The sequence below is a fragment of the Garra rufa genome, chromosome 25, assembly GCF_049309525.1.
Source record: "Garra rufa chromosome 25, GarRuf1.0, whole genome shotgun sequence".
NCBI lineage: Eukaryota > Metazoa > Chordata > Actinopteri > Cypriniformes > Cyprinidae > Garra > Garra rufa.
Genome location: NC_133385.1, coordinates 17,566,373 through 17,588,485, shown reverse-complemented (window position 1 = coordinate 17,588,485; position 22,113 = coordinate 17,566,373). Strand labels below are relative to the sequence as shown.

General features: G+C 37.6%; 1 protein-coding gene across 1 annotated transcript in view; it reads right to left on the bottom strand.

Moving 5' to 3' along the window:
- LOC141301367 (UPF0606 protein KIAA1549L-like) overlaps positions 1–21,104 on the bottom strand; it is a 55,855-nt gene extending 34,751 nt beyond the window's left edge. Inside the window, exons 1-7 of the mRNA XM_073831608.1 lie at positions 20,999–21,104; positions 11,689–12,039; positions 7,636–8,244; positions 6,964–7,079; positions 3,562–3,784; positions 1,750–1,883; positions 1,454–1,622 (exon numbers count right to left, since the gene is read on the bottom strand). Of these exons, the coding sequence (XP_073687709.1) occupies positions 1,454–1,622; positions 1,750–1,883; positions 3,562–3,784; positions 6,964–7,079; positions 7,636–8,244; positions 11,689–12,039; positions 20,999–21,104 (1,708 nt within the window). The remainder of the gene's footprint in view (positions 1–1,453; positions 1,623–1,749; positions 1,884–3,561; positions 3,785–6,963; positions 7,080–7,635; positions 8,245–11,688; positions 12,040–20,998) is intronic.
- Between the last annotated feature and the right edge of the window lie 1,009 nt (positions 21,105–22,113).

Here is a 22,113-nt window from a genome sequence, read left to right as displayed (position 1 = left end):
ACCGGACCGCGGGTCCGGCGGCTCTCCAAATTCTTGTGGCGCGGGATTCCCTCTTCACCCCCTCCTGGACCCGCGAGGACACCAGCGTGCATGCACGGGGAAAGAGACCGGTCTCCCGAGGAGAGGCGCGCTCGGGATTTAAACAGCGGCGGTGATGAGGCTTCATTTACATCAGGTGTCCCCATCACACGCCGCCAGCCCGAGCCGATTACACGCCCCTCCTCTCCCCTACACACCCACTCCCGTCGGGAGCCTGGAGAAGGGCGGCGAATAAGGGACGGGGTGGTGATGATAATTAGGGGGGGAGGCAGACGCCTCGCCACAATATATATATATATATATATATATATATATATATTACTGTATTTTATATTGTTATGAATAATTATATAATACATACTAATATTTAATGATTGTATATTATTTTAACCAAAAATTAAGCATATATTAACATTATTCTACTCTGCATTAGAGGTCAACCAATATGTGTATTTCAGGGCCAATGACGATACTGATTATTACAGATCAAATAGACCGATAACCGATATTTTGAACCGATATATAAGTCTGGTGTAAAAATTAAAATGAATGTCAAAATTAAGAATAGCAAGGGCTCTGAATAAAACCTTCTTTAAATGCTTTTAAATTATTTTATCAGCAAATCGGTTTTTGAAATTGACCAATACCGATAACCATAAAAATGTGTAATATCGGCGCCAATAATCGGGATATTTGAAGCCCATCTGGACTTTTAAGATGAGCTTTTTTTAGTCTCACAAAACTGATATTAAATACTGACCAATATATCGATTTTCACCTTCAAAATAAAAATAATTATTGGTTAATAGTATCTGCTAAAGTTTTAATAATTACTGTATTTTTTTACTTTTAGGCCTGGTTTCACAGACAGGGTTTAGGATAAGCCAGGATTAGACAATAGTTCACTTGGGACATTTAAGTAGTTTTTATAAAAGTTCCTTAGAAGAAAAAATAAATACTGGTGTGCACTGACATATTTTAAGATCAGTTAATGCAAGATTCTTTCAGTTGAAACAGCTCAGACTTACTTTTTTGTCTGGGATTAGGCTTAAGCCTTGTCTGCAAAACCTGGGCTAAACTACAAATATACAAGTATCTAAGTAATATATTCAGAAATGTTGCAAGCATAATAATTTAGAATAAAATAGCTTAAAATTGTTTAGGATGCATGTCACACAGCAGAACAAGTCAACTTCACAAAAGTTTTTCCACATCAAAAAAGGAGAATGTTATGCGTCCTTGGAAAATGTCTTTTGAATGAACCCAAACTGAACATCTCTGCCTCAAGGAAAACAAACTCACAAATTCAAACAGAAATAAACATAAACTACCATTTCAATGCACACTGACATGTAAACACGAGCCGTGCAGAAGTAAATGTAACATCAAACTTTAACCACAAGCTGGAACTTACGTTCAGCGATGATCAGAGGGGGGAAGAAGAGAAAGTATCCCACCAGCTCAGCAGTGAGCTGGTTAAGGAGACCGCTGGACATGGTACCATTCAACGGAGTGCTACCATTCCACACCACATACACCAGAGTGACTGCCAACGAATTCCCAGTTTGATAAGTGTTCAGAATCTGTCCGAAAACACAAACAAACTATAAATCCATACGCAACAAACGAGTCCTCAGAGGAACGTGTTATCACACCTCTGAAGATAAGCCATTTATCAAACTTTGTTTTCAAGTTCAATTGAAAAACTACCTCAACAGAAAGAGTCCCATAAGAGTCCTCCACTTTCTCCTGCGCCTCAGCAAACACATTTTCCAATCGCTGCTCCATCATTTGGATGAATCCGCAAGACTTGATGTTGTCCGCTGGCCCGACAAACCTGAGAACTATATGTAGGAAAATGATAAACAGCTACTCTTTTAAAAAGAAAGGTTTTTGAGTACAAAAATTTGAGGATTTTGCTTCATATAGTGGACTTCAATTGGGATCAATAGATTGAAGGTCCAAATTGCAGTGTCAATGCAGCTTCAAAGGGCTTTACATGATTCAGCCGAAGAAAAAGGATCTTATTTAGTGAAATTATTGTTTTGTTATGTGTTTACAATTTAGCAGCTAAACTTTAGCTGTGGGCATGATTCTTTTGCATAAGTGTTAAACCAAATGTTTTTATGTCATTATCTTAAGAATGGATTGGAGCACTATATTGTTTTATGTAAAGGTGCTCAGGGTTGCCAGGTTTTCCCAACAAAACCCGCCCAAATGCTATTCAAAACTAGCCCAATCGTGTTTCGACGGGGGTAAAATACACACTTTTTGTCCGGGGTCCCCTGGTAAAATCGCATTCCAGGGACTAAATACAGTATGGTGTTCAAAAACAACCCAGACTTGGCAACACAGATAGTAGTGCTCGCTAACTTGCTCAAGTACTCCTCTCTGTGCCAAGCTGACCAATCAGAGAAGTTTACAGACATTACGTTCAAAGCTGGTTTGAACAAACCATTTCGAAATCATTGACAAATGACTCTTTGTATAAATGTATATTCTGAAAAAATAACGTTTTCTGACCTTAGATGCATTTAAACATGTTGTAGGGGACTCCAACACAATATTAGGACACTTTAAAAAAACATATGACCTGCTCTTTAAAAAGTATACATTTTTTTAGGCCAATCGTTTTACTAGAAAAGAGTCTTATTCCTTGGCTGGGATCGTCTAGAGCCCTTTGAAACTGCATTGAAACTGCAATTTGGACTTTCAACCCATTGATCCCCATTGAAGTCCACTATATGGAGAAAAATCCTGGAATGTTTTCATCAAAAATCTTAATTTCTTTTCAACCGACAAATGAAAGACATGACATCTTGGATGACTGTAACGCCAGGCCAGCTGAGGGAGCCCTTGCTTCTCATTGACTGTTACCGCTCCCTCTGCTGCCTCATTGGTTATTTCCTGTTTGGCAGCCATTTAAGAAGGGCCATGCCAAACAGACCTCTGTGAAGTATTGTTTTGCTCTTGCGGACTCTACCAAACGTTTTCCTTGCCTTGTTGTTTTCCCTAGCCTTAGCCATAGTTCTGTTTTGTTTCTCAGCCATAGCCATAGTTCTTCCTAGTTTCATAGTTTTGTTTCTTTTGCTACTTTGGACTGCCCTCTTGGTTTTTGACCCTCGTCTGCCTTATTGGATTACGCTTTTGCCTAGCCTTGTTTGTTCCTGTTTGCTGATGTTGTAACCTGCTGTTGGTGAGTTGTGTTTTTGATAGTTAAGCCTGTTCATGTCAAGTCAAGTCTGTTCAAGTCAAGTTTGTCAAGTCATTGTTTGTATCATTGTTTGTTTGGATTTTACGTCACTGCAATAAAACTGCACTTGGGTTCATCGTTACATCTCGCCGCTTCAGTGGATCATTGTTACAACGACATTATCAGGACATTTTTATTCTGGAAGTGAACTGATCTTTTTAAGACTGGTTGAATATGAAACTTAAAAAAGGAAACAATGGGGCTCAATAACTTGTCAGATCATTTCCAGTGAGATTTTCAAATAAACTCCCATTGGAAAAGAATCTTACCCGTTTTGAGCTGCAGGTGGATGCCGAGGCTGGGCAGCCATGGGGCCACAGGATTGGGCATGGCCAACACCACAGGAACATGCTCTCTGATGTTACTCAGTAGCTTGTCAAAGCCGTAGGAAGCTAATGTGTCCATCACCACAGGAGCCACCAACACGGACTTCCCTCTCAAGACGAAGTAGCCCACAGTCACATTTGAAGGCGTGCAGATATCTCTTTCCAACTAGAGAGAACACAGATCATGTAAAATCACATTGATATCCATAGTGTATATCTAACACAATTTCTATTTCTCAGTATTTTTCATCAGCTCTTTGCCTAGTTCTTTTCAAATGATACTGTGGTGACAAATTACATTTTTATCTAGTACGCTACGCTACCATTCAAAAGTTTGGGGTCAGCAAGATTTTTAATACTTAAGATTTGCTTAAGATCAACCAAGATGGGAAGGAAATGACACACTGTGGAAAAAATACTCAAAAATCTCCCATGACGCAAAATTAAAAACAACTGTGTGTATAAAAAGTGTAAACAGTATCAATATTTTAACTAGTTTTTAGTTCAAATATGCCTTCCTGAAATCATACGCCGTTTTTATTCATCATGCTATATTCGCACAAATGCTTTTACTGGCTTTGTTTATTGTTAAGCGCTTGAGGCAAATGCTAATACAAATCCCACATGAATAAATTTCATCATATTGAGCCAAGCTGACTGACCATCTCCCTCTTTTTACTCCAACATAAACACACACTCTCTCTTGTTCTCTGTGTTTGTGTGTAGATAGTGATTGTGTCGTCTCCTGCTGATCACCTCCTGGGTCTGTAATGATACAGAACCTCTGATCTGATGGACAGTTGACGAGGAGGAGGAGAAAGAGGAGGAAAAAAAAAGTCACACAGTGAGCGAAACCGACAAATATAGAGACAGATCTTGAAGAGAACGGATTGAGTCATTGGGTACAGAGCTTAATAGACACAGACGGTTGCTCTTCATATGCTAATAACAACCTTTTCAGTGGTCATTCACAATTAAAGAGACAGCACACCGAAAAATTAACATTCGATCATACATATGGCGTGTATGACTAAAAACTTAAACCTAAAAGAATCATACAGGTTTGGAATAACATGAGAGAGATTAAATGATGATAGAATGTCAATTTTTTTAGTTAACTGTTTTTTAAAATACTCTGTTTAGTCGACTGCATTCCCCTCAGTACGTTGTTTCTGCTGTTACCATGATATTGATTCTTTATTTGCAGCATATAAGGAACCAGTGCTGCGCTATTTTTGTACGTGCCTTTCTGACGGACAGACATGTGAATGCTCCTTAGGCTTCAAACCAAGTGTTTCATAAGACAGTCCTTTCTCTGTGCTTGAAAACAGGGAGATGTTCTACACAATCACACTCAATGAGCTGCATACTGAACATGCACAGGAAACACCACCCACGCAGCCTCCCACCACACTGTCCTCTGCTAAACTACAATTCCCAAGATGCAACTGTGATAAAGTCCTAGTGGACTGCGGTCAGAGCACTGTGCTTATCTCGATGCTGCAGAAGATTCTGGTGTATACGGCATATTTTACTGTGTTTCCAATGGCAACCAACTATTGCGATTAGTTCTTTTCATTATTTATTTAGCATTTCTCATTTTGTTGTATTTGCAGTGGAAGGGGTTTGGAGAAGCCTTTTTATTATTGCTGCAGTTTATAGTCTGCATACTATGAAAGCCTGTTTCTGCCACTTAATTAAAAAACTTCAAACTTTTTTTCTCAGAAATACAATATATAAACTATAAAGTCAGAACTGTGTGATATAAACTTGCAATTGCGAGAAAATAAACTCAGAACTGTGAGATATACACAGAACTCACAATTCTGTAAAAATAAAGTCATAACTGAGACATAAGCAAAATAAAGTCAGAATTGATAGATATTAACTCACATTTCTGAGAAGTAAAGCTGCAATTATGAAAAATAAAGTCAGAATTGCAAGATACAAACTCAAAATTCTATTTTTCTCAGAATTACAAGATATACAGTATACTCAACATTTTGACTTTTTCTCAGAATTGAGATATAAACTCACAATAAACTTATAGTCGCAATTCTCAGAAATGAAGTCAGAAATGCAATATAAAGTCAAATTAGTGACTTTTTTTCTCAGAATTGTGTGATATAAACTCGCAGTTGTGAGTTATAAAATGAGAATTGCATGATATGTACTTGCCGTTGTGAGAAAAAAACTCAAAACTGTGAGATATTAACTAAAAAGTAAATATAAATAAAGTAAATAAAATAAAGTAAATTCTGAGGAAAAAAAGTCAGAATTATGAAATATAAACATGCAATTCTGAGAAATAGTCGCAATTCTCAGAAATGAAGTCAGAATTTTAATATGAAGTCACAATTCTGAGAAATGAAGATATAAACTCGCAGTTTTGACTTTTTTTCTCAGCACAGAAACATAAATTTGCAATTCTGAGAAATATTCACAATTCTAAGAAATTAAGTCAGAATTGGGAGATATAAACCTGCAATTCTAAAAAATAGTCACAGTTCTACGAATTTAAGTCAGAATTTTAATATAAAGTCACAATTCTGATAAATGAAGATAGAAAACTCGCAGTTATGACTTTTTTTCTCAGAATTGCGTGATATAAACTTGCACTTCTGAGTTATAAAGTCAGAATTGCATAATATAAACTCGCAATTCTGTGAAATAAAGTCACATATCGCAATTCTGATAAATGACTCTTTTTATCAGAACTGCAAGATATAAACTCGCAATTCTGAGAAATAGTCAACAGTTCTGAGAAATGAAACTTCAAACTTGCAATTCTGATAAAGTCAATTCTCAGAAATGAAGTCAAAACTGCAATAGAAAGTCGCAATTGCAAATTTACATCTCACAATTCTGAGAAAAAAAGTCAGAATTGTGAGATATAACCTAGCATTTGCGAGAAAAAAGTCAGAATTGCGAGTTTTTAATTGTATAATTAAATATAATTTCTCAGAATTGCAAGTTTATATCTTGCAATTCTGACTTTATAACTCGTAATTTGTAACACTTTGAATTACGCAATTCTCAAAATTTGTGAGATGTAAATTTGCAATTGCAAGTTTCAAGTTTCTTCAAAATTGTGAGATTCAAAGTTGCAATTACCTTTATCATTTTTTTATTCAGTGGCAGAACCAGGTTTCTATAGTATACTGTGCACAGTGTGCAAACCATTTTAAAATTCCGCATTAAATCCTTCTGACTTCTTTAAAAAACATTGCAAAATCTTACCAACCCCAAACCTTTGAATTTTTCTAGCAGGTGTTTACCTGCTTATTATCGTTCAATGCCACTGCGTAGTGACTTGCATCTCAAAACACATGCAAAACCACCAACCTGAACACGAACGTTGCTGTCATTAAACGCTCTCTGCAGTGCCTGTGTGAGACCTTTAGACAGGTTCTGTCTCATTCCAGCTTCTAGCCGATTTCGCCGCATCTGGATGGACAACACTGAGGGAAAAATGATACAACACATATGAAAATCATGATTTTCTAAGCACCTCAAAGCAGTTGTTATTTACTTGTAATGCATGTTTGAATGTTTATTCATCATTATTTTTCAAAACAATTAAAGGGTTAGTTCACTCCAAAATTAAAATTCTGTCATTAATTACTTGCCAGCAGCCCCACACGCATGCGTCATGGTACTCTCATTAAGGTGCGTTAAAGACTGACACGGAAGAGAAGAAATTGTTGAATAAAGTCGTTATTTTTGTTTTCTTTGCACTCGTAGCTTCAAAAAATCAAGGATGAACCACTGATGTCACATGGACTATTTTATCGATGTTCTTACTACCTTTCTGGGTCTTGAACATGTCAGTTGTGTTGTGTCTATGCAGGGTCAGAAAGCTCTCAGATTTCATCAAAAATATCTTAATTTGTGTTCAGAAGATGAACAAAGTTCTTACGTGTTTGGAAGACATGAGGCTGAGTAATTAATGACAGAAATTTCATTTTTGAGTGAACTATCGTTTCAGACGTGCTAATATAGTAAACAGGGGCTTACCTGTTTTCACCCATAATCTTTCAGTCACATTACAGGTCAAAGGTGCACTCTCAGCAGGAGGGGTGCTTGGTTTAACCGTGGTACTTCCAGAGGTAGATACAGCGGTGGTTTGTCGAGGGGTTGTCGTTGTCGTAGTTGCTAAAGTGGTTGTGGGTGTTTTTGTGGTTGTTGGTGCTACTTTTGTGGTGGTAGTGGTGGTGGTAGTTGTTGTCGTAGTGGTAGTGGTGGTTGTCGTTGGTGGTTCCGTCTCGGTTGTTGTGGTCTGGGTGGCTGTCGTGGTCGGCATGGTGGTCTCGACCTCTTTTGCCACAACGACGGTGGTGGGCGGAGTCACAGTCGTTGATGTCACAGTTACGGGCGTGACAGTCGTGGTGGTCACTGTGGTGAGTTGGAGACTGTCGCTGGTCACAGTGTGGGAGTTACTGGGCGCTGAAGCGCCAGATGAAGCGTTTTCAGCTCTTTCTAGAGAGGTGCCGTTAAAAGCGGAAATAGAGACCGAAGTTGTCACATTGTCAGTGAGTGTGGCGTCTGTCTCTGCCACAATCATGATAGAGGATCCCGGGGCAGTGGGAAGATCAGGGTTCCTGGGGAATTCACTAAGAGTCTCGTCTAAAAGCATAGAACATTTGAGAGAGGAGAAGGAAGTGAGATCGAGGACACACTTGGATGCTCGCTGATGGTGAAGAATGACACATAGGACATGTGGGAAAGGACGGATGGAGCTTTGGGAATTATGCAGTAGCGGAACTTGTTGAAGTGTGTAATTTTTGCACCACCAGTGTCATCAAACCGAATGTAACTGAAGATTATGATTTCAAGGATTACTTCACTTGCTGAATTAAAATATCCAGATTTTTTTACTCAGACCTGTGTCAACTACGATGTTTCTTTCTTCAGTCAAAAAGACATTAAGGTTTTTGAGGAAAACATTCCAGGATTTTTTTCCATACAGTGGACTTCAATTGGGGATCAATGGTTTGAAGGTCCAAATTGCAGTTTCAATGCAGCTGCAAAGGTCTCTACACAATCCCAGCTGAGGAATAAGGGTCTTATCTAGTGGCCATTTTCTAAAAATTCAAATTCATACTTTTTAACCACAAATGAGCATCCACGACTTCACACATTAAGGTAATCACATTGGTAAGGTGACACGTGGTTAGTTTTTCGTCTGTGTACTTTGGTTCAAAAAGGTAGAGTAGTGAATAACTGAATTTAATTTTCTCCTCCAACTTCAAAATCGGCCAACATCGTTGTTTTAACTTTTTTTGTAAAGGACGTTTGACTTTCTTTGCATTTTTACTTTGCAAACACTGGGTCGGTACTTCCGCCTAAGCCACGCGTGACCTTTCTAACATGATTACTTAAGGCGTGAAGTCAAGCTAGTGCAAGATGAGCATTTGCGTTTAAAAAGTATTTTATTATTATTATTTTTTAGAAAATGGCGAATCGTTTCGCTAGATAAGACCCTTATTCCTCGGCTGGGATCGTGTAGGGCCTTTGAAGCTGCATTGAAACTACAATTTGGACCTTCAACCCCTTGGCCACCATTGAAGTCCACTATATGGAGAAAAATAGTGCAATGTTTTCATCAAAAATTGTTCTTTTCGACTGAAGAAAGAAAAACATGAACATCTTGGATGACATGGGGGTGAGTGAATTATCAAGAAATTAATTCTGAAGTGAACTATTCCTTTTATTTTCCACTGATCAGAGTTCAGTTTCAGTGAGAGTCAATATTGTGAAGTCGAGCTAAATGGCATGTGCAAAAATTACATACTTCAGCTTTAACGTCAACATAAAATCACCAAGCTGACCCAATCAAAGTTATAACAGTTAACTAAAAGTACTGTAACACTGAAACTAAAACTATAAAAATGATCAAAATCATTCTAATATGCTGATTTGCTGCTCGAGACACGTTTTATTAAGTGCTGCTTCATATTTTAGTGGAAACAATGATGTTGTTCAGGATTCTTTAATGAAAGAACTGTTTATTTGAAATAGTAATAGTCTGAAATAGTCTTTACTGTTACTTTTGATCAATTTAATGTGTCCTTGCTGTATAAAAGTAGTATTAAAAGCACAATATGTAAGTTTTCGCCGCTAGAGGGCACATATTTAAAACAAACAAAGAAACAAAGGCGTAGTTTGATGATGGCGTGATTGAGTTTGGAATCATGGAAGTTGTTGTCTTCATCCTCACAGCCGATACAAACTGTCGGGACTCGGGTAGAAATCATGTTCATGGATGAGCTAATTAATGTATTAAAGGATAACTATTGCCAAAATGCAACCTGGGCTGTTTTTTTTACTGTAAACGAGACAAACTCATATCTAAAAGCATAATTACGACAAACGAGCCGTTTTTGAGATTGACCGTGATTTTGTTTTGTTTTCAATGGCCGGTGAATGGGAATACTAGGGGCATACATTTTAACAACACTAAGAAGGCTCGACACACCATGACACATTGCTCGAAGTATCGCCTGGGTCTCTACACATGAACTCGAGCATTGTGAACATTGTTTGTGTACACAGAGTTTACTAAAAAGAAAGCTTTTGAACAACTCACTTTCACTGTTTGAGTTACCGCTCGCGGCCGTCTTGCCAGTCAAGAGGTGTCGATCTCCGAATGCGAGGATGGATAGCTCCTAAAGCATATTTCCATATAAATGCACGGCTAATTCGTTGTTTTGTCGCAAGTGAAAAAATATATTAACCTTCTAGTTGTAAAAAGAGCCTCATGTAAGCCTAATATTTCGTCCTATGGAGTCCATTCATTCGCATTCGGAGATCGACACTTTTTGACTGGCAAGATGGCTGAGAGCGGAAACCCAAACAGTGTAAGTGAGTTGTTCAAAACCTTTCTTTTTAGTAAACTCTGTGTACACAAACAATGTTCTCAATGCTCAAGTTCATGTGTAGAGACCCAGGCGATACTTCGAGCAAAGTTTCATGGTGTGTCGAGCCTTCTTAGTGTTGTTAAAATATCGATTTTGATGCGCTCAAAGTTATGCCCCTAGAACTCCCATTCACCGGCCATTGACCACAAAACAAAATCACAGTCAATCTCAAAAACGGCTCGTTTGTCGTAATTATGCTTTTAGATATGAGTTTGTCTCGTTTACAGTAAAAAAAAAACAGCCCAGGTTGCATTTTGGCAATAGTTATCCTTTAAAGACTTAAGGTCACTGCAGTGTGAAGTAGGGTGGGGATGAAAGTCTTGGAAGCAAAACGAGGACGCTGGAGCAATTTCTAATCAAGGACGAGTGCAATACACGGCTCGAAAGCAGCAGCGCTTTTATTATGCCACAGCCGACCACTTCCGCTTCTTTGGGTCATGCGTATGTAGGAAAAGCAGCGCTGTTTTGTCATACTAGATACATTTCAGTGTTGAAAGTTCTGTTATAATGCTACTCTGTGCGTTCGTCACCTGTCTAATACAATGCATAGCATATTAAAGTGTTTTTGGGGTTTCCATGTTCACAGGGTTTCCATGTTTTCTACTAAATAAAACCAGAAAATCAAGGGTGTATCATATGCAGGCGATGCAATGACCATGTCCGTTATACTAGTTAAAATACAATTTCTCTGGATTTAAACATTCTTCGAATGTAAGTATACTCAGCAAAATATATAACACTGTTCTATTGGTTTTTGGATATCTGAATCAAAAAATCTTACATATTGTGCCTTTAACCAATAATATCAGTCTAAAATTTCACAATCCAATCAAATCCTGATGAAGTCCTGTTTTATTTAATGTTTTTTTTTACTCCGAAATGTCACATTGCACAAGTAAAATGAGATGTGAAGGCAATTTTATGTTGACTTTAAAAAAGTTATTGTAAAAAAAGTTGATGATGATGATTACGATAACAACAAACACAATGACCTTGAAAATGATGATGAGGGTGATGATGAATAAATGGCGAAGAAATGATGACGGCAACATCAAATCAGCACAGTCCCTGGAAAGAAAGCCCTTTAAATACACCACTTCTTGATTTCTGTACACAGCATTGATTGAACACCTCACAATCTGGTCTGTACCTGAGCTAGTGGTCAAGACACTGTTGATTTTATGTGCCGGGGAAGGTGGATTTGGCACTCTGACGGCCAGCTCCCCAGGGGACTTTTGATTGGTGCGATTGTCACTGTTGCCGGGTGGGGAGGGCAGAGAATGCACCAGCGCCTGAGGCTGTGTCTCTGCAACCTGCAGGGTCTGCACTGAGGCGAACACAGGCTGCTCCCTTGTGCTTTCTGCCCTCGCTGGTGGGGAGTGGAACTGCGAGGTGAAGTCTTCGTCCTCCAGCAGCGACGAAGAGACTGTGATGTTTGGGGCTCCGGTTGGATCCTGGGAAGGACTGAGGGGTTGTCCTGATGCCTCAAGCCTTGCTTCATCTGGTAGTGAAAAAAGGAGATGTTATTGTGCAAATTCATAAACATCTACCGCTTTCATCTTATAGGTGGAAATGCACTAGAGGAAATCAAAAAAATAAGCGTTATGATTTCATTTGTCGAGCCAAGATTTTAAATACTTGATGACATTAGAGGCAGCTGCATTAGGCTTGCAAACCTAATGACACGCACTGTTATTTAATCAGCATTAATGATAATGCGCTGTATTAAATTGCTCTCAAGGTATTTGAGACAGAGGAAAAATTAAAAAAAAAAATGATGGTGAAACAAGCCTAGCAGGCTGCCTCGCTGCCTACATAAGCTGTCTTCTAAGGGAGCATCATGTCATGGGATATTTTAAGTGATTGATTTGGAACACTACTTTTGGACAGAGAACTCAACTCGCAATTAATTTTGTGAGATTTATGCTTACAAAAAGAAAATTACTTCAATTTGAAATATATTCTCTGGAAACTGTTTTAAAGAAATTTTCTATTTAGTTTAAATTCAGTAAATGTATCTTATAGTAACGCATTTACTGTTAACAAGACAAGAAATGCTGACTAAGAATTGTTATTTTATTTTTTGTTCAAGTGTACATGTATAGTGAAGGCAAATAAAGATTTTTTTATGCACTTAAAGTCCTTCAAAAATAACATTACTCTCTTGGGTATCTTTGAATTATTTAGCTTGCTTAACGTTTCCGAAAAGAAAATCACAGCAGCCCTTCTCTCAATTGCCATCCACGACTGTTGGCGAGTCGATCTGAGATGATTAATAATGTGATTAATCGACCTTTAAAGCTCTTTACTTTATTTTTATCTTGGGGAACATAACGTGGACGGAGTCATACAATATAGTGACTTGTGGACATTAATCATAAATCCTTTAGCCGGAGGACCAAATTAGAAATGTGCAGGGTTTCTAGGGAGCTGCAAGCTCTCTCTGTCCCTTTCTCACTCTCTTACTGTGCTCTTAGTGAGCAGACTAAAGCTTCAGTCCTTTCCTAACGGGTTAATTAACTCACCCAAACACATACTATATGAGATTAGTCACAAACAACAAACATAACATTGCAACTTACATCTGCACAAAGTGTTGCAGAAACACAGGTAAATGTGAACAAAGTTACTCTACACTACTCGATAGATAGATAGATAGATAGACAGACAGACAGACAGACAGACAGACAGACAGACAGACAGACAGAGTAGAATTATTTGGATTGATGGATAGTGTAGAATTATCTGGAGGGATAAATGGATAGTGTGAAATTATCTGGAGGGGTGGATGGATGGATGGATGGACAGTGTGAAATTATCTGGAGAGGTGGATGGATGGAAAGAAAGTGTAGAATTATCTGGAGGGATGGATGGGTAGATTGATAGACTGTAGAATTATCTGGAGGGATGGATGGATGGAAAGAAAGAAAGTGTAGAATTGTCTGGAGGGATGGATGGAAAGAAAGAAAGTGTAGAATTGTCTGGAGGGATGGATGGGTGGATGGATGGAAAGAAAGTGTAGAATTATCTGGAAGGATGAATAGATAGTGTAGAATTATCTGGATGGATGGACAGATTGTGTAGAATTATCTGGAGGGATGGATGGATGGATAGATCATGTAGAATTATCTGGAGGGATGATAGATAGATTGATAGATAGTATAGAATTATCTAGAGGGATGGATAGTGTAGAATTATCTGGAGGGATAAATGGATAGTGTGAAATTATCTGGAGGGGTGGATGGATGGACAGTGTAAAATCATCTGGAGGGATGGATGGGTGGATGATGGAAAGAAAGTGTAGAATTATCTGGAGGGATTGATGGGTGGATGGAGAGATAGTATAGAATTATCTGAAGGGACTGATAGTGTAGAATTATCTAGAGGGATGGATGGATGGATAGTGTAGAATTATCTGGAGGGATGGATGGGTGGATTGATAGACTGTAGAATTATCTGAAGGGACTGATAGTGTAGAATTATCTAGAGGGATGATAGTGTAGAATTATCTGGAGGAATGATGAAGAGAGTGTAGAATTATCTGGACAGATTGATAGATAGTGTAAAATTATCTGGAGGGATGGAGGGGTGGATTGATAGATAGTGTAGAATTATCTGGAGGAATGATGAAGAGATAGTTTAGAATTATCTGGACAGATTGATAAATAGTGTAGAATTATCTGGAGGGATGGATGGGTGGATTGATAGACTAGAATTATCTGGAGGGATTGATGGATGGATTGATAGATAGTATAGAATTATCTGGAGGAATGATGAAGAGATAGTTTAGAATTATCTGGACAGATTGATAAATAGTGTAAATTATCTGGAGGGATTGATGGATGGATTGATAGATAGTGTAGAATTATCTGGAGGAATGATGAAGAGATAGTGTAGAATTATCTGGAGGGATGGATGGGTGGATTGATAGACTGTATAATTATCTGGAGGGATGGATTAATAGATAGTGTAGAATTATCTGGAGGAATGATGAAGAGATAGTGTAGACTTATCTGGACAGATTGATAGATAGTGTAGAATTATCTGGAGGGATTGATGGATGGATTAATAGATAGTGTAGAATTATCTGGAGGAATGATGAAGAGATAGTTTAGAATTATCTGGACAGATTGATAAATAGTGTAGAATTATCTGGAGGGATTGATGGATGGATTGATAGATAGTGTAGAATTATCTGGAGGAATGATGAAGAGATAGTGTAGAATTATCTGGAGGGATGGATGGGTGGATTGATAGACTAGAATTATCTGGAGGGATGGATTAATAGATAGTGTAGAATTATCTGGAGGAATGATGAAGAGATAGTGTAGACTTATCTGGACAGATTGATAGATAGTGTAGAATTATCTGGAGGGATGGATGGGTGGATTGATAGACTGTAGAATTATCTGGAGGGATGGATGGATGGATGGATGGATGATGGATAGTATAGAATTATCTGTCCACACTATTTTTCCAAATGGTTTTACTATTATATATCATATTTAAATGTATTCTGGTGATCTATTTATAATTACACAGTATATTTATCATAGATAGATGGATAGTTAGATTGGCACTGGCGCACTCAAAATCAAGATTTTTTAACTGGGTATTATTATGATATTTTACAGAGAAAACATACTAATTAAATCTAATTCTCTGCTAAATGAGTGTGTGTGCAGATTCTGTAAGCAGTCACGTTGAATTCCTATTCTCCAACAGATAGCCACCTGCTCTGACAGTTCGAACATATGGGATTGTCCTGATTAACAGGCAGCTAGAGAGAAGATGAGATGTCATGTGAAGGGGGCTCTGGCTGTACATCCAACCCATCGTCCTAATGACTCCACTTCCTGTGAACGGGATAGCAATGAACTCTGAAAGCACTACACACTTAAGCACGCTTGTTGCCGGCCTGAGAAGATTTACGCACCCCATAATGGGTCACATGACTTGGGTCAGCGAGCTAAGCCAATTAAATTCTACTGCCAGGCAGAACGGAACGAGTTGATTGGAAGACAGGACGATAGATGCCAAGATGGCTTCATCCATCACAGTCCCCAAGTGCGTGGCCTGGTCTCAAACGGGTCCCACTGCATATTGTTTTATATATGTGGGAGCTTTCTTATCAATGACGTCAAGTGTTAAAAATGAAGGACATTCTGGGACTGAGCTGTTGTCCTGCTTTAATGTAACTAGAGATCAGTGGGCTAGAAAGACATGGACCTTCTCCATTATGAGGACAGGTGGTGAAGGGGGCTGATGGGTAACAGGCCAAAGCCATTGAAGCCCATGAGGGAGTATATGGGGAACCGAAGCATGGAGTCACACCATTCCAGCAGGACAGATCTGCGTCCGTAGTCTATTCATAGATCCCATCTGCTTTTGTTGCATCTTGTTGTGGCATCACGAAGGCAACGGCATTACATCTGTTTGTCATGAAGTAAATATTTGTCAAAAATGTGTCAATCCAAACCCACATGAATACAAAAGATGACTTTTTTGGAGAATATCCTGGCCATTTGTTTTCCAACACAATGAAATGAATGAGGACCAAGACTGTCAAGCTCAGAAATGGCAAAAAAAAGAACCACAAAATATCATAAAAGCAAATCATGCACTATATTCCAAGTCTTATGATAACAATAACAATCTCCAATTTTTGAACAATTCATCAAATTGATTTGATTGAATCGGATTGATCTGGTTCTATGTCCTCAGAATACTTTAAATATGACACATTGACTACATTTTTAACTTTTGTGTCCTTTTTAAGCCTGAAATCTTCAATCCCCAATCACTATTACATACAAACACCAATCAATCATTTATGTTCCATAGAAAAAAGAAATTCATTCAGGTGTGGAACAAAATTTTGGATAAACTATTGCTTAATCAAGAGGTGTAGCATAAATCTAAACATTTTCTTGATAGCACCAAGAAAAATGTAACTGGCAAAGAGGATTTTGTTATTTTAGGATCACGTTTCTGTAAACCTGTGATATATTTCATATTTTCAGCATCATAAACTTTTACAGCAAAGCAGATTAGGGCGCCTATGTGCAATGAAGCAGATTAAATGCTTTGACATGGAATGGGCTGTCATCCAAACGGACACCCATCAACCCTTCAGAGAGAAAGCACTTTGAGTCTTGCATATCAAAATTATTACACACTGACCATAGATGGCACACAGAAGTCTAAGCTGTCTAAATATTTCGGCATTAGTATCAAGTATAGTTCAAATATGATATCATGGCTCAAAAAAGACTTTTTTCCTATTAGTAAAAATAAAAAATTACCTGAAAATACCCCAGAAAAAAACCCCCCAGAAAATACAGATACAGAAGTTTCCAGCTAAAATGAACACTAGGGGCAGTAAAACACCAATTAATTTATTGCTTAATTAATTTATTGATTTTCACATGGTTTGTAGCACAATGTTATGACCTTAAAAAACTTGATTTGTTAACTGATATTTGACATTTGCGAAATAAGTTTCATAGTAAACTTGCTCAGTAGCTCACCCGGTACAGTCTTACGTAGTAGAGCGTTTGTGTACGACTCCCGTGAAACATGAATCACGACTTGTAGAAGAAAGCTTAATTGCAATGATTGCTCCAGAAATGCAACTTTACACTTTTGCTGTTGTTAGAACTACAGGTCCTTCTAAAAAAATTATCATTTTGTGATAAAGTTCGGTCAAACGGCCTTATGGGCGGGCCTTGGCCAATTAAAGCTTCCATGAATTCCAGACCTTCAGCCGTAAGTCTGAAGGTCTGGCTACGCGAGACTAGGGCCTCCATAACACCTCAGCAGTGCCACAGGCTGATTGCCTCCATGCCACGCCGCATTGAAGCAGTCATTTCTGCAAAAGGATTCCCGACCAAGTATTGAGTGCATAACTGAACATAATTATTTGAAGGTTGACTTTTTTTGTATTAAAAACACTTTTCTTTTATTGGTCGGATGAAATATGCAAATTTTTTGAGATAGGAATTTTAGGTTTTCATGAGCTGTATGCCAAAATCATCAATATTAAAACAATAAAAGGCTTGAACTACTTCAGTTGTGTGTAATGAATCTAAAATATATGAAAGTCTAATGTTTATCAGTACATTACAGAAAATAATGAACTTTATCACAATATGCTAATCTTTTGAGAAGGACCTGTATATTTTTAGGTTTAGAGCAGGGTTTAGTGTGGGTGGTATGTTATTGTTAAACGTGATAGTTCATTGACCTTTTAGTGCCACTCATCAGACATTCAAGTGGAGGAAAAAGCACCAAATTTGCAAGCAAGGGTTCTATCATTCTTAAAAGACACATGGGGCCAGATTTACTAACATCTTGCGTCAGTGCAAACCATCTTTTGGGGTTAAAATAGTACTGTCAGGATTTACTAAAGATGCACAGTTACAAAAAGATATAAAAATTAGCACAGAAAAGGCATGGACAGGTGTTTTAGCACCTGATCTTACTGAATATGCATTTACAGTAGTTTCCCCTTTAGACGCAAAATTTATGGAAGGAAAGTATTAAAGGGGTCCTATTATGCTTTTTCACTTTTTGAACTTAGCCGGTGTGTGGTGTGTATGTTTGGGTGTAAAAAAACATCTACAAAGTTACAAATATCAAAGTCCACTCCAAAGGGAGATATTTAGTTTTCAAAAAGTTTGAAAAATTATGCGTTTTTCGAACCACCAAGCATGAGAGCATGTTATAGTGCACCCCTAAACAAAATAAAGACTTTGTAAAAGAGCATAATAGGACCCCTTTAAAATGAATCACGCAACGCAATTTACTAACGTTTGTGCTCGTCAAATTATTAGTATTGGCGCCATTATTTAACTCAAGACAATGAGACAGTCAAAAAGCTCCCTGTTTTTATCCACAATATCTTAAATTGTGTTTTCCGATGACGAACAAAGCTTTTAAGGGTTTGGAACGACATGGGGGTAAGTGATTAATGACAACATTTTCATTTTGGGGTGCTTGTACTCTGTGTATTCCGTTTCCGGTTATATATAGTTAGGGTATGTCTAAAAACTCCCACCTCATTTTCTCCTCCAACATCCTACATCACTGCAGAAGTACCGACCCAGTGTTTAAAAAGTGAACGATCAAACGCCCTTTAGCAAAAAATGGTAAAACAGTGATGTAGGATGATTTTGAAGTTTGAGGAACATAAATAGGAGTTTATCGACATACCCTAACTGTCTTGAACCAGAATACAGAGTACACATAGAGCTAGACAAGACAAGCATTTGAGGTTAAAAAGTATGTAAATTGTAATTTTTTTTTTTAGAAAATAACCGATCATTTTGCTAGATAAGACCCTTCTTCCTTGGCTGGGATCGTTTGGAGCCCTTTGAAGCTGCATTTTGGAAGTTCAAATTCGTGGACACCATAGAAGTCCACTATATGGAGATAATTCCTGAAATGTTTTCCTCAAAAAAAAAAAAAAAAAAAAAAAAAAAAACGGAATTTCTTTATGACTAAAGAAAGAAAGACATGAACATCTTTGATGACAGTGGGGAGAGTGAAGTATCTGTACAATTTTTGTTCCGGAAGTGACTTTCTTCTTTAAAGCAGGGGGTATTTTGCGCGGCTCTTGGTAGATTGCGCTGGAAATGATCTGGCTGCCTCTGTGTTCTATTATGTGCGCAGTAAATCACACACTGAATTTTCCCTTCCCATCTGTGTTTTAATGGAATTGCGCTCTAACGCTAATTTGCCCTGTTTAGTAAATCTGGCCCTTGATCTGTAAACTGATATTTCACATTTGCGAAACCAATTTCATAGTAAACTTGCTCAGAAGCTCACCCAGTACAGGACTACATTGCAGAACACTACAAACGTGAAACGTGAATAACGACTTGTAGAAGAAAGCTTAATTCGCAAGATTGCTCCAGCGATGCAATTTTATTAAACTTTCTTGTTTTTAAAACTATTTTTTAAGTTTAAGATATTTTTGATGAAATTCAGAGCTTTCTGACCCTGCAGATACAGCAACGCAACTGACGTGTTCAAGGCCCAGAAAGGTAGTAAGGGCATTGTTAAAATAGTCCATGTGACATTAGTGGTTCAACCATAATTTTATGAACATAACAACACTCTTTGCGGTACTTTTTTACACGTAGCTTCATAAAATTAATTTGCACCATATAACCAGTTTCGTAGTAAACTTGCTCAGAAGCTCACCTGGTACAGCATTACACTGCAGAGCACTTGGGTACAAGTCCCATGAAATGCGAATCATGACTTGTAGAAGAAAGTTAACTGACATGATTGTTTCAGAAATGCAAATTGAAATTTATTATACTTTTGCTGTTGTTACAACTATTTTTTAGATTTAGAACAGGGTTTATTGTGGGTGGTACAATATTTTCAAACGTGATTGATAAATGGCACTCAATGGCTGACATTTCCAAACTGCTTAGATACAAAAAACATTCAAGTGGAGGAAATAAACACCACATTTGCAAGAAAGGTCTTCTATCATTCTTCAAAAATACCTGGTTTCTGTTTTTCAACTTTCAACATGCCAATACTATCTTGCAACAATGGGGTCAAGTGGGTAAAACCATAGTACTGATTGATTAAATTGGGTATATGCTTAAAAACACTGTGGTACGATTATGATAGTGGAGATGATGGTCTGTTCTCATTTTGTAGCAGTTTAGCAGCATGTTCATTAATCATGATGTTCAAAACTCCAATTACACCACTCTGTAATGGTAAATTAATTACGTAGAGGGCATAGCACATACTGTACCTTAAAATTCGGCTATTATGATAGTGGCTTATAGCTACTAAACCATGAATAGCTGCCAGGCAGAAAAAAAAGAAAAGAAACAATTGACTCTCATTTCAACAAACTGCTCCCAGCAGGGCAGGGCTAGCAGCAGGCCAGACTAAATTAAGACAACACAGCACATTTGCTTCGGGTATTCTTGTTTACATTCAGATTCTATTCTTGGACGTTCTTGTTCAGACACCTGACAGCATTCAAACGAGTTTGAGGTTGATTAACAACTACAAAATTTTCATTTTCATTTGAACTATCCCTTTATAAGCATAAAATCCCAGTTCTGTCTTCCTTTTTTTCTTAAGGCAAAGGAAAAGGATGCATCATAATGTATGAACAGCCGGTGCAAAAACAACACCTTGGGGCCTTCCTTAAACTAAGCACCAACCCACATCCTACAGTGTATTTTAAAACACTGCGAGCTAGGAAATTAGGGGCATGGCGGACACGCACATCCCACACACACCAACACCATCACTGTTTTTAGATGAGGCAGGGGATAAATCTGAGAGACAGTGAACAGTGTGCTCTTGGCGGGAGCTGAGGTAACAGCAGTGGCAAGCAGATTTGAGATTTGAGCTGTATTAAAGTTTATCCTTCTGCTGATGGCTATATGTGTTTTTAGAGTTGATATACGGCGGCACACCTGCTGAGAACACAGGGATGGGTAAGTGCTGCAGAGCATAGCCCATCTTTGAATAATTCAAGCGCTGGCTAAGCATCTGCTCCTGTATCTGAAAGCAACATGACATGGCCGAACTGTGCATCAGTGTCTGTGTAAAACATCACTAACTAACACTGATTAAGAACCTGGGTGTAGTATTAAATTTTACATATTTAACTCCAAACATTTTTTGTCATTAATTACTCGCCCTCATGTTGTTTCAAACCCGTAAGACCTTTGTTCATCTTTGGAACACAAGTTTTTTAACCCTGCATAGACAGCAATGCAACTGACACGTTCAAAGCCTATAAAGGTAGTAAAGACATTGTTAAAATAGTCCATGTGAAACTAAAATAACAAATTTATTCAACAATTTCTTCCGCACATTCATGAGAGTACTGCGATGCTGTACCGTTGCCGTCTATGCAGGGTCAGAAAGCTCTCGGATTACATCAAAAATATATTTTTATTTTTAATATTTGTGTTCCAAAGATTAACAAAGGTAGGTCGTATGGGTTTGGAACGGCATAAAAATGAGTAATTAATGACAGAATTGTTATTTTTGGGTGAACTGTCCCTTTAAATATAGTGCACTAGCCATATGGATCACTGTTATAATAAATTTACACCACTTTTGGTGTTTTTTGCTGCATTGCGATTCTTCAAAAATGTCTACTGCCATGTTTAACTGAAAAAATAGTGACATATGAGTGTAAAATGAAAAAAATAAATTACTAGAAATAAGAGAAACATTAATAATATAAAACATTTACTTATTTTAGGTATTTGCCAAAGCAGTAGTTAGCATTTTCATTTAGTTTTACTTGTAATAAATGTAATAAAATAACTAAAAGAAAAACTGAAAGAAAAATAAAAACTAGACATATTTAAAAAAAGACAATAATAAAAACACTTAATAAAATGACCAAAATTTGAACTAAAATGAAAATAGTTAAAAAAATAAATAAATAGTTCTAAATATATTTTAAAACTATATTTCTCATTTATTTCCTTTCTTTCGCCATCATTTCCTGTCTTTTCTCCACAAAAAGTAGCAAAAAGGCCAAAATAGAGATAAAAGCATATTATATATGAAT